The sequence below is a fragment of the Phasianus colchicus genome, chromosome Z, assembly GCF_987193195.1.
Source record: "Phasianus colchicus chromosome Z, bPhaCol1.hap1.1, whole genome shotgun sequence".
NCBI lineage: Eukaryota > Metazoa > Chordata > Aves > Galliformes > Phasianidae > Phasianus > Phasianus colchicus.
Genome location: NC_143476.1, coordinates 82,922,810 through 82,937,357, shown reverse-complemented (window position 1 = coordinate 82,937,357; position 14,548 = coordinate 82,922,810). Strand labels below are relative to the sequence as shown.

The 14,548-nt window shown below is 51.9% G+C and overlaps 1 protein-coding gene across 1 annotated transcript; it reads right to left on the bottom strand.

The window, feature by feature from the left end:
• Positions 1-3,089: 3,089 nt before the first annotated feature.
• Positions 3,090-7,434, bottom strand: LOC149913136 (uncharacterized; the record flags this gene model as incomplete). The annotated part of the gene is made up of 9 exons (XM_090131896.1): positions 3,090-3,499; positions 3,647-3,718; positions 3,850-3,896; positions 4,304-4,412; positions 5,440-5,632; positions 5,736-5,833; positions 5,917-6,207; positions 6,670-6,906; positions 7,188-7,434. Coding segments are annotated over 9 exons (1,416 nt in total), but the record flags the coding sequence as incomplete, so codon positions are not given.
• Positions 7,435-14,548: the final 7,114 nt, after the last annotated feature.

Genomic DNA, 14,548 nt, shown 5'->3' with positions numbered 1-14,548 from the left:
GCTGAGCTGCTCCCCAGAAATTCTTCTGGTCTAAACCTAAACACTAACTGGGCAATCCCAGATACGTGTACAAACTGGGAGAAGAACTCACTGAGTTTTCACTGAGCCCTGTGGAAAAAGACCTCACGGTTCTGGCAGGAGCCAGCAGCATGCTCCAGAATGCTGGCTACATTCTGGACTGCATCAAAAGGGAGGTGGCAACAGGGAGAGAACGGAATTGTCCCCCTCTGCTCTGCCCTCCTGAGGTAGCACCTAGAGTACTGCATCCAGGTCTGGGGCCACTGTTACAAAAAAGAATTTGAGTTGTTGAAGCAAGTCCACAGCAGAGTAACAAGGATGATCAGAGGGCTGGAGCGCTGCTATCATGAGACAAGGCAGAGGGAGCAGGACCTTGTTCAGTCTAGGCTTAGGTGAGATATCCTTGCAGACATCCAGTATATAAATGGAGCTTATAAACAAGATCGAGATCAAAATTTTATATGATCATGATAGGACAAGGGGGAATACTTTTAAAAAAAAAGAGGGGAGATAAAAGTTAGATGTTATGAAGAAATTCTTTATCATGAGAGCAGTGAGGCACTGGAATACACTGCCCAGAGAAGTTGTGGATGTCCCATTCCTGGAAATATTCAGGGCCATACTGGACGGACTTCTAGGCAACATAACCTAGTAGGTGACAACCCAGTGGAACTAGATGATCACTGTGGGCCCTTCCAACCCAAGCCATTGTATGAGTCTATGATTCTAGGATTCTATATATTCAGTTCCCAGGCCATGAGGGCCATGACAGGAGAAATGTGTTGTCCAACACCACCATGCAGGCAGGCAGGCAGCCTGGGAACCTCCAACTGGGCAGACGCTGCTCACCCTCTTCCAGCCCATCAGCCCAGAGCGTGGCTGATACTGGGATCTTCCAGCTGCTACCTGCATGGTCCATCCTACTTCCATGCTGCCTGGCTCCCTGCATGCATTCCTTTGCATGCATCGAGAGCAGGACATTTAGGGAAGGCTGTAAAGTGCAAGGAGGCCTTGCCAGACTGATCATGCCTGAGAGCAATCAAAAAAAGGGCATCTTTGTGCAGAGGCAGCAGCACAGGGAAGACCAGTGGCTACTGAGACATGGGGGCTATGGAGGAGCAAAGAGCGTGCTTGGCCCTCCACCTTGCCCAGTTAGCTCAGCTCCCAAAAGGAGAGTGACTCCATAAGAGAAAAGAGGGGACAAGGAGCTGGACTCAGTGATCTTTATGGGTCCCTTCCAGATCAGGATATAAGAAGTCTTTATTGGTTGTCTGTACAGAGCAGGCAGAATGGCAAGGGAGCAGAAAGAGGATGGGAACAGAAGCAGAAGGCGGCTGGAGCACAAACCAATGCTCAGTTTCATCAGTCTCACTCATTCTCCTTTCTAAATTATCAGCTGCCACGCTGGTGTAAGCAACCTCTTTCCCTCACACCCCAATATGCATCAGGAGGGGCTCCACCACAGCATGCTGGGATCACCAGCAAGGTAGGGGAAGATCATTTCTTAGACAGGCATTCTCAAAGCTCCCTCATGGCCCATGGCCTATTTTGGCACACTTATGTAGTCAGTGCAATACAAATCCACTCATCAGCTGGCTTTAGTCCTCCTGCTTCCTGCACTGTATGTGCTCACTCTACCCCCATTTCCAAATGGGAAAATCTGGAGACGTTCAATCAAAACTAATTCAACCGACTCCAGAGAAGGCTTCTAGACCAGGAGCAACTGGTAGAGCCACAACAGCTTTTGCAGTAAAATGGAGGCAGGATATGGCAGTTCTATTACTAGAGGCACTTAGAGAGAGGAGAGAAAGGGAATGGCTGCCATTTGATATTTTTTATTCGTTAATGCTCAGCTAAACATGAGCCAGCAGTGAGCCCAGGTGGCCAGGAAGGTCAATGGCATCCTGGCTTGTGTAAGAAATAGCATTGCCAGCAGGAGAAGGAAAAGAATTGTCCCTCTGAACTCAGCCCTGGTGAGGCCACACCTCAAGTACTGTGTTCAGTTTTGGGCCCCTCAGTACAAGAAAGACATTCCCTGGGCTGTGTCCAGAGAAGGGCAGCGATGCTGGCGAGAGGTTTGCAGCACAGGGCTTATGAGGAGGGGCTGAGGGAACCCGGATTGTTCAGTGTGAGAAGAGGAAGCTGATCACTGAGTCCAGCTCCTTGTCCCCTCTTTTCTCTTATGGAGTCACTCTCCTTTTGGGAGCTGAGCTAACTGGGCAAGGTGGAGGGCCAAGCACGCTCTTTGCTCCTCCATAGCCCCCATGTCTCAGTAGCCACTGGTCTTCCCTGTGCTACAGAGGTGATGTGGATCTGTGCACCAAGCTTTGCCCTGTGAGATTCTGTTGAGCAGCAGGCTCGGGCAGTGTGAGATGTGAGTATGGAGTTTATGGCCCACATCGAGGAAGAGGTGGAGAAATCCTCACCTCAGACTGAGATTCCAGGTGGGTCCTGGTGGTTTCTGGAGGAATGCTGCAGCTGCTGAGGAGCATGGCACTAGCTGTGAGTTTCCTACGGTGCTCAGCTGGCACTGGAGGGCAGGGTGTTCACATGAGGACAAATGATTTTGCTTGCTGAGGGAAGGAGGCAACTGTGAATGGGAATGAGGGGCAATGCAGGATGTGCTGTGTGTTGATTGTGTCTACTTAAGGGCCATGGACTGCATGAGACCTTGAGTGACTCCTTGAGGCTCTCCCTCCTTCTTCCCAAGTCCTACCAGCAGTCCTAGCCAACTATATCCCGGGCTGCATGAAAAGAAGCATGACCAGCATTTACTCCGCTTTACTCCGCTCCTGTGAGACCACACCTGTGGCATTTGGTGGCATTCTCATGAAGGAAGGAGGGATAGCTCCCCATCACTGTGCTGGGAGCACAGGGCTTCTCGGGGTGCTGCCTCAGAACTGCTGGGGCTGCACAAGCCTCAACCTCCCATGTAGAGAAGGACAGACAGAGCTTTCACACCCAGTAGGGAAGAACCCCAACCACATGGATGCAGTAAGGAGCAGGCAGCCCTCTGAAAACCAAAACATTTTATTGGCTCTTAAGACACAGCAGCGCAGCTGTGAGGGCAGCGCACTTGGGCCAAACTCCAGCAGAGTTCTAGAGCTTGATGGGTTCTGGTGCAGAATGTAGAGAAAGGCTGGGAAGCCCTGTGTCAAGAATGGGCAGTGCCAGGTGCTAAAGGACACCTGACCAGCACAAATAGCTCATCCCAGGCCTTGGGCTGCTCTTGCTCTGTGATGCAGGATGCAGGAGCTTACTGAAAACATGGGTGGGAGCAATAACACCGCCAAGATTCACGCAGTTCCGCTTCCAGCTGTGCAGGACAAAGACTCAAGACGAAGCAGAAGGGCATGCTGTCACCACTGACCCAGGGATGTTCTACCCATCTTCTCCACTCTCACACTGCTGGGTGAGACTCTTGAGGACTCCAGGATGGGCAGATGTAGGGATGTTGGCTCTCTGTCCCGACCATCTGTACCTGTGGACACCAACAGCACCTGGCTAAAGGCTGCTGCAAGCCCTGGGCAGTGCAGAGAGCTCTAGCAGCTCTGGTACAGACTGGGGCACCAGGCAATAGCTGCCTCTGGTGTCTCAGGGAATACAGGCACAGCATCCCACCTCCTACCTGCCTCTTCTTCTGACAGAGATCTCCCCTTGATCACAGAGTAAATGTCTGAGTTTTCATATGGCTGCAGTTCTGCAGGCACAGAAAGAGCAAGAGGGTGTGTGAAAGGAGCTGGGCAGATTCAGACAGCAGCTTGGGCATTGACCTGCTTTCCCCCCACCCACCACTCCGGCCCTGCAGCCGTCCCTGTGCCAGACCCATACCTACATAATGGTCCTCCTCAGCTTTGATGGGCACAGCCTTTCTTCTCCTGGGAAGACAAGGGGACGGTCTGAATTTGGGAACGGGCTGACATGGCCCAGAGCCCTGCTGAACCCAGTGGCAGTGGAAGAAGCGCTCTGCACACTCTGTGCCCAAGCCTCTCCCCCACTGGCAGGCATTGCCTGTCGGCACCTCAAGGCACAGCAGCACTGGCAGCAGTGGCCACAGGGGATGGGGTCTCCCAGCACACACACTCCCTGCTCCAACCCTGAGGATGACGCTCAGATGACCCCGTTAGCAGTCCTACAGCTGAATCACGGTTGCACCGACCAGCCAGCAGCATCCCTGCTGCTTGAAAGCAGTGGGAGCAGAGCAGGAAGCAGAGCACCAGCCACCCCAGTACTACAGCTTGGCCTGAAAGGCAGAACAGCAGCTCCAAGTCCCAAGACTACTCACCTGGACAACACGAACCACACGATCACCGCAGAAAGAGTGACCATCACTGAGAGCACAACCACCACTGTCACTGCTGTCCATGGCCAGGAGCCCAGAAACTGCCCTGAAACTAAAACACAGCCAAGGTGTCACAGCCTGGGGTGAGTGCCCAGGCCTTGGCATCAATTGTGTGCACACTTGATGTGTGTTTGTCCAGTACCCACAGCTCTGTGGGGACAGGCAGCAAGTCACAACATGTGCTGCCTTCAGCACTAATGGGCAGAGAAGAGGCAGGGAGGCTTTAGGTTATGAGGAAGAGTTCCATTTCCATAAACTGCACAGTGCAGTCTGACTAGTGAGAGGATTCACAGCCCCAGGAGCTGCTGCCACGCTTCTGCTCAACACGAGCCAGCAGCATGTGCCAGCCAACCAGAAAGCCAGCCCTATCTTGGGCAGCATTAAGAGAAGCATGACCAGAGGGTCAAGGGAGGTGATTCTGCCCTTTTACTCTGCTTCCATGAGACCACAACTGGAGCACAGTGTCTGTAGCCCCCAACACAGACGGGACATGGAGTTGTTGGAGCAGGTCCAGGGGAAGGCCACAAAGATGGTCAGAGGGTTGGAGCACTTCCACTATGAGACAGGCTGAGAGAGCTGGGGCTGTACAGTCTGGAGAAGAGAAGGCTCCAGGGAGACCTTATAGCATCCTTCCAGTACCTCAAGGGCCCTACAGGAAAACTGGGGATGGACTTTTTATTAGGGCATGTAGCAACAGGATGAGAGGAAATGGCTTTGAATTGGAAGAGAGTAGACTAGATATTTAGACTAGATATTAGGAAGAAATCTTTTACTTAAGGGAGGTGAGACACTGGATGTGTCCACGCAGTGAGCTTGTATGCCTCCCCCGGGGGCACTGAAGGCCAGGCTGGATGGGGCCATGAGCAACCTGGTCTGGAGGGAAGTGTCCCCTCCCTGCTGCAGGTGATTGGAACTAGATAATCTTAAAGGTCCCTTCCAACCCAAACTTTATTATGATTCTGCGATTCCTTGCCCTGTCATAGAGGGACAGGATGGTTGCACAGCAGCTCAGGACCTGCTCACACCTCACGTTTGCCCCATGACCCCACCAGGCAGACACATGGCACAGAAGCCATTACCTGAGATGTAGGCTTGGAACTCCAGGCTGGATGCATCCCCAGCACCAGCTACCGTCAGGCCCTGGACTGTCACTGTGTATTTGGTGCCTGGGCTCTGGGGAGGCGGCGTGTACTGGGTGACAGAGTGGTTCACTGTTACCTGCTGGAAGTTCAGGAAGGTGCCATCGTGTGCTCTCCTGGCAGTGAAGTTCAGCTAGAGAGAGGAGAGGTGCTGAGGGGAGCAGCACCCATCTTCTGCTCAAGCCCAGGGCAGCTGCTGCTCTGCTGCCTGGGTACAGAAGGCTCTGCTCTGGTACCTGGTACCCAGTGATCTCCCCTCGACAGGAGGGCAGCGCCTTCCACCTGAGAGTCCCCGTGCTGGCATCCAGCTGCAGCTGCTCTGGCTTCTGCGGCACTGGAAGCACAGGAAGATGGAGTCACAAGTGGGGATTCTGGGGTGAAGAGCAAACTTTACATTACATATAAGAGGGCAGTTACCCGTTGCTTTTGTCCTAAGGTGTTGTGTGAACAGGATTGTGCTGGGTGGCACTGAGATAGTGATGCTGTAAATAGTGAAGGGCTGCAAAGGAGGACAGGCAAATGTTCCGTTCTGACCACGTAGTATCTCCTGTTCTGTGATCTTCTCAGCCTTACAGGGAGGAGAGGAATGCCCTGCCAGCCGGCATGTGGCCTGCATGTGCTGGCAGGCATCAGGGAAGCTGCAGGTCCAGTTCAGTTTGATGCTGGTGCTGGAAACCACCAAGGTCCCAGGGACAACCTGGAAGACCTCTATGAAGGAAGCATGCAGAAGAGTCACTTTCTTCCTATCCCCTCCCAACCTGCACCAGATCTCTATTAGTCCCACTTCTGCTGGCATTTCCCCAGGACTGTGTGGCCAGTGCCGTCCTGCCTTCTCCCACACAGTACTTGGGCAATGACTGCACATTTCTTGTGCCCTGGCCACTCTAAGGGCACAGTGCTGCAGTGATTCAGGCCTGAGGATAGGAATGGCAAAAACTGATTGGCAAGGTTGTGATCCCTCTGCTCTCAACACTAGGGGGCTAGCAGCTGATCTGGTAACTGCCAGGAGGACAGACACAACCCTGGGCTGCGTTAGCAGCTCTTTTCTCTGCAGTGCACACCCACGGCATTCCCTGACCACGCAGAACGCACGCTACTGAGACTGCACACTGCATCTGGCACCATCTCCCTTGCTGGGGTGAGCAGACTGAGAATGGCAGCTTCACTCACCCACACAGATCATGTTCCTTTCTACAGGCTGCCAGCGTCCTCTGCCGTTCTTCTCATGCCAGATGATCTGAGAAGCTGTGGAGCCTTGTTTAGGGTTTTGTTTCATGCAGGAAACCTCTGTGTGGGACAACCAGTACCCTACTGGGCACGTCAAAATCACTGTCTCGTTGAGATCGTAGGACTCCTTGTCTGGGACAAAGAGAATCCTGGGGTCCCACTGGGGCTTCTGGCATTTCCCTGCAGCAACCAGATGGAAAAGCATTAGCAGAACAGAGGCTGTCTGTGCAGAACAGGGAAGGGGAGAGGGAGGATGTTCCCTGCTCTGGTACACAGTGGTGAGCAATGGAGCTCCCAGGCATGATATGGATCAGCCTTCCTACACCACTGCCCTTCGGCAGCACCTCCCACTTCCCCAACACACAGAGAGCCTGAAACCTCTCGTGCTCACACAGCCTGCCTTCCCCTGAAAAGGAAGGACAGCGCGGGGCTCCCAGGACAGCTTCTGTTGCCTCCCTTACCCACACACTTCACACTGGACCGAATATGGGTCCAGGCATCGCTGCTGTCCCTTCCCAGCCATAAATCCCTGTTTACACGTTTCCCTTCTCTTGAACATCTGATGCGGGTGTAGGATGGCTGTAAACCCTCAGGGCAGCTCAGTGTCACTTCTTCGTCCCTTCTGTACTTCTCCTGGTCTGGTGCCAGACGAAGTCCTGGGTCCCACTGGGGCCTTTGACACGTTTCTGGCAAAGGTGAAAGGGGTTTCAGTTAGGGTGGGGGGCGGTGAGGTGGGGCAGTGAGCTGTCCATGGGCACAAGAACCCAGAAAGGGAGGAAGCAGGGACACGTCCCTCCCGTGTTTCCAGTGACAGCCGTGTCTACCAGCAAGTGACAAGGGCAGAGCCATGCTGCTGCTCAGGCTCCTGGCACCGTAACCCTGCTCAGCTGCTCCAGAGGGAGAGGCAACATCCATGTGTGCCTACATAATGGGGCCAGCAGAAATGCAGGAGACCTCCATCATGCTCACCTTCCCTCACTCATGAAGGTCCTCACTCACCCACACATCTCATGTACCCTACTGCCAACGGCCATAAGCCAAGCTGAGTGGTGTGGTTGACACGGTTGAAGGACGGGATGCCATTCAGAGGGACCTCGAGAGGCTAGAAAGGTGGGCCCGGGTGAACCTGATGAGGTTCAACACGGCAAAGTGCAGAGTTTTGCACTTGGGCCGGAGGAATCCCAGGCATCCATACAGACTGGAAGGAGCAGTCCTTGAGAGCAGCCCTGTGGAGAAGGACCTGGGGGTCTTGATAGATGAAAAACTTAACATGAGCCAGCAGTGTGCCCTTGCGGCTCGGAAGGCAAATGGGAACCTGGGCTCCATCAGAACAGGGGTGGCCAGCAGGGACAGGGAGGTGATTGTTCCCCTCTACTCTGCTCTTGTGAGGCCCCATCTGGAATACTGCGTCCAGGTCTGGAGCCCCCCGTACAAGAAAGACAGGGAGCTGTTGGAGAGGGTCCAGAGGAGGGCCACGAAGATGATCAGGGGACTGGAGCACCTCCCCTATGAGGACAGGCTGAAAGAGCTGGACTTGTTCAGCCTGGAGAAAAGAAGGCTGCGGGGTGACCTCATTGCAGCCTTTCAGTACCTAAAGGGAGCCTACAAACAGGAGGGGTGTCAACTCTTTGAAAGGGTGAGTGACAGCAGGACAAGGGGAAATGGTTTTAAGCTGAGGGAAGGGAGATTTAGGTTGGATGTCAGGGGGAAATTCTTTACGGAGAGAGTGGTGAGGTACTGGAACAGGCTGCCCAGAGAGGTTGTGGATGCCCCGTCCCTGGAGGTGTTCAAGGCCAGATTGGATGGGGCCCTGGGCAGTCTGGTCTAGCATTAGGTGGAATGGTTGGTGGCCCTGCGTGTGGCAGGGGGGTTGGAGATTCATGATCCTTGAGGTCCCTTCCAACCCTGGCAATTCTGTGATTCTGTGATTCTGTGCTGTTCTTCATAAACCAGATGCTCTGAGGAGCTGGGAGGCCTTGGTGTGGGCTTGGCTTCACACAAGTGATCTCCATGGCAGAAGACCAATACCCATTAGGGCATGTCAACACCAAACTTGTACTGACATCGTAGAATTCCTGGTCTGGGACAAAGTGAATCCTGGGACCCAACTGTGGTTTCATGCATTTCTCTGCACCAAAAACATGGGAAGATATTAACAGAAGAGCTGCTGCCCAAGCAGGGGACAGGGACGGCGTTCCATGCCCTGGTACGTAGTGGTGAGGGATGGCGTTTCTGGTCATGATGTGGATCAGCCTTCCTACACCACTGCCCTTCAGCAGCACCTCCCACTTCCCTTGCACATCCAGAGCCTGGATCCTCTCATGCTCACACAGCCTGCCTTCCCCTGGGCAGGAAGGACAGCACAGAGCTGGTGTAAACTGGAGTCTTTATCCCACTGGGATTTGGGGCACTCTCCTTTTGTGGACAAAGTGTGACAGTCCTACTCCAGGCGAGGGGCTTGTCTGGTAATGGAGGACAAGGGGGAAAGCTTTGTGCCACCCACTCTGAACCCATGAAAGCACTGTGCTGGGACACTGGCAGAGTGGAGGCAGATGTTAGCACACTAGGAACCGACTTATAACATGTCTGCAGCTCCAAGGCCATCACCCCAGCAAGGCCACAGCCTGTGGGTATTTGGAGCCCATTTGTTTGCCCAGAGATTCCCTAAAGAATGCACAAGAGACAAGGATCTGGTTGGAGCCTGTGAATCAGGACCAGGAGACAAGCCAAAAAGGGTGACATCGTGGTGATCACTGTCCCCTCCCAGACATTTCCAGGTTGTCTGAGTCCCAAAAGATGAACAGAACTGGTGTGCTGGACGGGAAAGTTGAGGTCTTTATAACTGGGCATATTTAGCTTGCAGGAGAAGAAGCTTAGAGCAAGATAAGCAGCAAACAAGAGGAAGCAGCACACTTACACAGATTCCCATTCACCTCTGCAGACTTGCAGGCATTCTCTATCGAGTCTCACTTTCATAGAATTAAAGATTATCCTAAGTCTGAAGGGACCAATAGGATCATCCAGTTCAAGTCAGTGACAGTGGTGTCCAAACACTCCTTGAGCCTCAGCAGCTTAGGGCCTTGTCCACTGCCCTGGGGAGCCTGCTTCATGCCCATAGTCCTCTAGTGCAGCACCTCTTCCCAACCTCCCTTCTCTTGTGGTGGGTTTCATACCATCATTGCATTCTTGTGTCCTGCAGTGCACTACAAAGGACAGTGGTCACCACCCTATTCTTTGGAGCCACATATCCTGCCCAGATAGGAAACTTTGTCCCTCTGCCCATCGCTAAAAAGTCAGCTTCCTTCCAAACACCAGAGATGGGCAACATGACTCATGACCCACAGGACAACTTGGCAAGCCACTTCTGCTCCCATTTCTCTGCAGAGATAATGGCTCACACCTCAAGGTCCTCAAGCCTTTCTGCAACAAGCAGCTACTCCTGGGCACCACAAAGGCCAAAGCGTACCATCTCCATACAAAGAGCCAAACAGAGAACTCGGAGGTGTCCCCACCCTTCCCACTGTGCCAAGGCATTCCCAGCACACTGAGGTTGCTGTCCTCCATCTCCTAATGCAGACTGAATCTGACACAAACCAGTGATGCCTGAGTGTCTCGGGACTGGTGGACACCATTTTCAACCCTCTCCAACATGTTGCCAAAAGAGGAAAAGATGCAGAGCCAGCTTGCAGAGAGAGGAGCAGTAAAAGCTTCTTTTGAAGAGAGAGGAACAACCAGTGCTTACCTTCTTCCCTTTCTCCTTCCTCAGTTTTTCCTGAAACTGCTCCTGATCCTGCAGACTCTCTCGGTTTCCCCAGCAGAGGGAGGAGGACCAGCAAGAAAGCTAGCACCTGCCCTCCTATGGACATGCTGCTGCAAAGACCACAGCCTATACCCCACTCAGCACTGCTGGGGAAAGGTGTCTGCACTGGAGGGAGAGGTGCAAACAGAAATGAAACAACAACCAGGGAAAATCACACGTGGAGTGAGAAGCTTCCTCTTTGGGCAGCCAGCACCCACAGAGCTGCTCCATGCCCACGCACAGAGACACCTCCAAAGACTCTTCAGAGCCACTCCACTGCCTCAGGGAGAACATGAGGGTGAAAACACTGCCTGGGGGTGGGGACAGAGGAGAAAAGGGAGAAACTGAAGGGAGGAGGTGCTGCAGCATCTAGACAGGTTCTTGCCTGCAGCTGGTGGGAAGGGAGAAGGAAGGAGCTGTGGAGGGCAGCAAGATGGACCCACATCATCTCCCACCCAATCCCCATCTCTATCCCCAACGTCATCCTCTTCCCCATCCTCAATCCCATCCCCATCCCGTGTCTTCATCCTCAATCTCATTCCCTGCACTGCTTGAGGGGATGTGAAGGGGTTGAGAAGGAAAGTTGACACTGGGAAAAGAAGGGGTGGGGAAAAGCAAATTAAACTTTTCTTTGATAACATTTTTTTCTCACTCTCCACATCTATTTGTGCAGCCGATAGGTTAATTTTCCCAGAATTTTCCCAGTTTTGCCTGGAGCACTGTTCACTCTGTGTCTTTATAGAATCATAGAAACATTTAGGTTAGAGAAGACCTGTGAGATCATGAAGTCCAACACATGCCTAACGCTACCAAGTCCTCCACTACACCATGTCCCTAAGTACCACATCCACCCACCTCTTAAATATCTCCAGGGATGGCAACTTCCCCGGGCAGCATTTTCTATAACCTAACCACTCCTTCCATGAAAACATTCTTCTTGGCCCCTAACATGAGATACATGAGAGAGTACCTGGGAAGTGGCTGGCTGTAGTCTGAGGTCAGCCCACCACTCTTATCTTAAACTAGGCCTTCACTACTGTTTGTTAGAACTAACAAGATACTAAGGGTGAAGATATGTTCACTTTTCCCCCCTGTCTAAGACAGTAGGAAGAACTGTGTACCACTTTTCACTGCCTTCACTAAGTCCAGCTGCCACAACCCTGTTGTTGAGCTCCAACTGTGGACCTTCCAGATCCTCTGAGCTCTTGAACCCACCACATGCAGCCCAGCCTTCTCCATCAAACATTCCCTGCTACCCTGCCCTGTTCCACATTTCCTCCATGGTTTATAGGATGTGAGGCACCTCAAGATGGACAGTGCATACAATACTGGGGTAAGAGAATCTTTCTGTAGCTGGGTGGAGAAGATTGTTCTTGGCTACTTCAAGCATAGCCTTTTGTGTATGTTAGAAAATTCATCTTTTTTTTTTTTTTAATTTGTTTTCTCAGTGTATAAGAGACAATTGAAAAAAATGCTGAAGTGCTGCATTAAAGGCCACAGCACTCAATCGCATGCCTGGCTCCTACACAGCATAGCATTGCAGCTGCTGGTTCAACAGATGACGCCTTATTTCACCAGGATCCCCAACGCAGAATCCAAATCAGTGAAGGTTTCCAAGAGACAGTCAAGTCAGCAGATCACGAATCCTTGCTCGGTATGGCACGACTTACGGAGTTTCATCTCCATCAGAACACCCACTGGGACTCCACAAGCATGTGACATCTGGGCTGTTTGTGCTCTACATACAGTGTTTTAGCCCTTAGAGCAGGACTGCCTCATATAGTCATCTCACCACGTTGTAGATGCTTTCTAATATTGATTTCCTGTGTAGCGTTCAGAGAATGTGGACATTTTTGCCAACAAGAAAGCTACCCAGCCACACAATCTCCCCTCAAGAGGACTGAGGCCTCGAGGCTGAAGGTTTGGCCATCATAATATCACTGATGAGCTGTTTCCTGATGGTTCCATCAGTGATCACTCAATCATCAGTGAACTAATCACACTCAGATCTTTTGGCTGCAAATAGGGAAACCCAAATCACTTGCAGTTTACAAGCAGCCTTACTTCTGATAGGGAAGAACACTGAGGGCATGCTGTGACACCGTGTGACCTGGACTCTTGGCTTGGAGTCCAGATGTTCTGCTGGTGGGCAGAGACTGACAATGCCTGCAGAATCCCAAGAGGTCTCCATCATCCAACCCACCAACCACCTTGCAGTGTCACCAGCAGAACAAAAGCCAGCATTATGCTAGCCTGTGCTGCGGTGGAGCTGACAACAGGGGCAGTCATGACTTCTTTCAAGTGTATGGAGCTGCGAGCATAGGAACTCACCAAGCTGATGACAGACCCCAGATATCCCAGCCTCGGAGGCAGAAGGAAGATGCCCCAATAGCACAGGAGGACAGCAGGATCCCTGGAGCACAGACTGCACTAGGGTGTATTGCAGCCTGGGCAGGGACTCCCTCTTGTGGCATTGGCCACCTAAATCTGTCACCACTGCCCTCAAATGCTGCCCACTCCCCTTCACTGCAGACTGCCATCCACTCCCACATAGCCATGCGCTTGCTGAACACCCAGAAAGGTATTTTCAGCACACCAAAATGGACATAAGCAGCATGCAGCTGGCAGCAGGGTGGAGTGATGCCAGAGGGATGTGGGCTGCTGCGTTTTGGTTTGGAGAAGATATGTTCACAAATGGGGTTTGCAGCTCAGAGCTCCAGGCAGCTCCACATCTGGTCCAGCCCTTCCTGCTGCCTTCCCCAGGGCCGTCTCAGCACATACCACCCTGCTTCTTGGACAGGGAACCCAGCTAAGCCCAGGAAGTGGGAACTGTGGGATTTCAAGTGATGTTTCGGCTTTCTCCCAAACCCTGCTTCCTGACGGTGCCATTTTCTCCAAGACCAATACTTCTCACTTCTTTCTGTCCCTCGTTTTTGCACCCATCTGCCCTCTGGCAGTGGTAGCATATTGCATCTGGAGTCTCGCTGCTGTATCAGAGCAGCTCTCTACCTCCTACACAAATCCTTCACTACGCACCTCCTTCGTTGCACAAGACTCTACAATGTTCCTCCCGTAATGCTCCACCCAGACCACATGCTGGCCCCACGCATCACAGCTCTCCTCCACAGGCAGCTGACAGTGTGTGTGAATATGGTGGAATGGTGAATCTCTCCTTCCATGTGCAGCAGGACTGAAATAAAGGGGTTGGCATTTCCCCTTTTCAGATCTCAGCCTGCACAGAGTCCAGAGGAAAACAAATCCTGAGGAACCACTTATGGCACCCATAGTAGCTGGGAACAGAGAAGTGCCCAAAATATCCTGAGCCCGGAAGGAAACAGATGAATAGGGAAGAAAAAGCCAAGCAGCTGTTTTTCCAGTGAGCTGGAGCCAGTGGCCTGGCAGAGGGGGGAAGGTGGCACAGCTCACAGTGTGAGCAGGGCTTCTGCAGGATGCACAGTGCTTTGTCTTGCATGGCCCTGCTCCAGCCGTGTTCTGAGGGAATGGTGTAGGAATGGAATGTTGTTTCTGCACTAGATATTGAAAAGAGGGTATTGATCTGAAGAAGTAGAAGAATACAATTTATTTGTATTTTGTAATTTGTCCTTAGAAATAGCTGATGTGAAAAAGTAGAAATACCATATATTTTAGTACCATATTGTAGAAATATAGTTGCTGAATTATGTGATTAATTCTTGCTTGCAAAACTGCAATAGTTTTTAAATGTTCCAAATAGTATGGGTATAGTATTATGAACTAGAAAGCGTGCTGTAAGGCTGTTCTGTCTGGATAAGAAGCCATGGCCTCAACAGAAGGCCAGATTGTCTCACTCTGTGGGAAGGTTAGGATGCAATAGGCAGGCATCAATATACTCCTCTCTACCTCCTTCCAAGCCTATCTCTATGCAAGGACAAGCAGATGCCCAGAAATGATGACCAAGTGTTGAGTGGGAAAATGTTAGAAGCTAAATAATTAGCAATATATGCTTAGCTAGCAAAAATTTATGTTTATCCAGTATCCCTATGT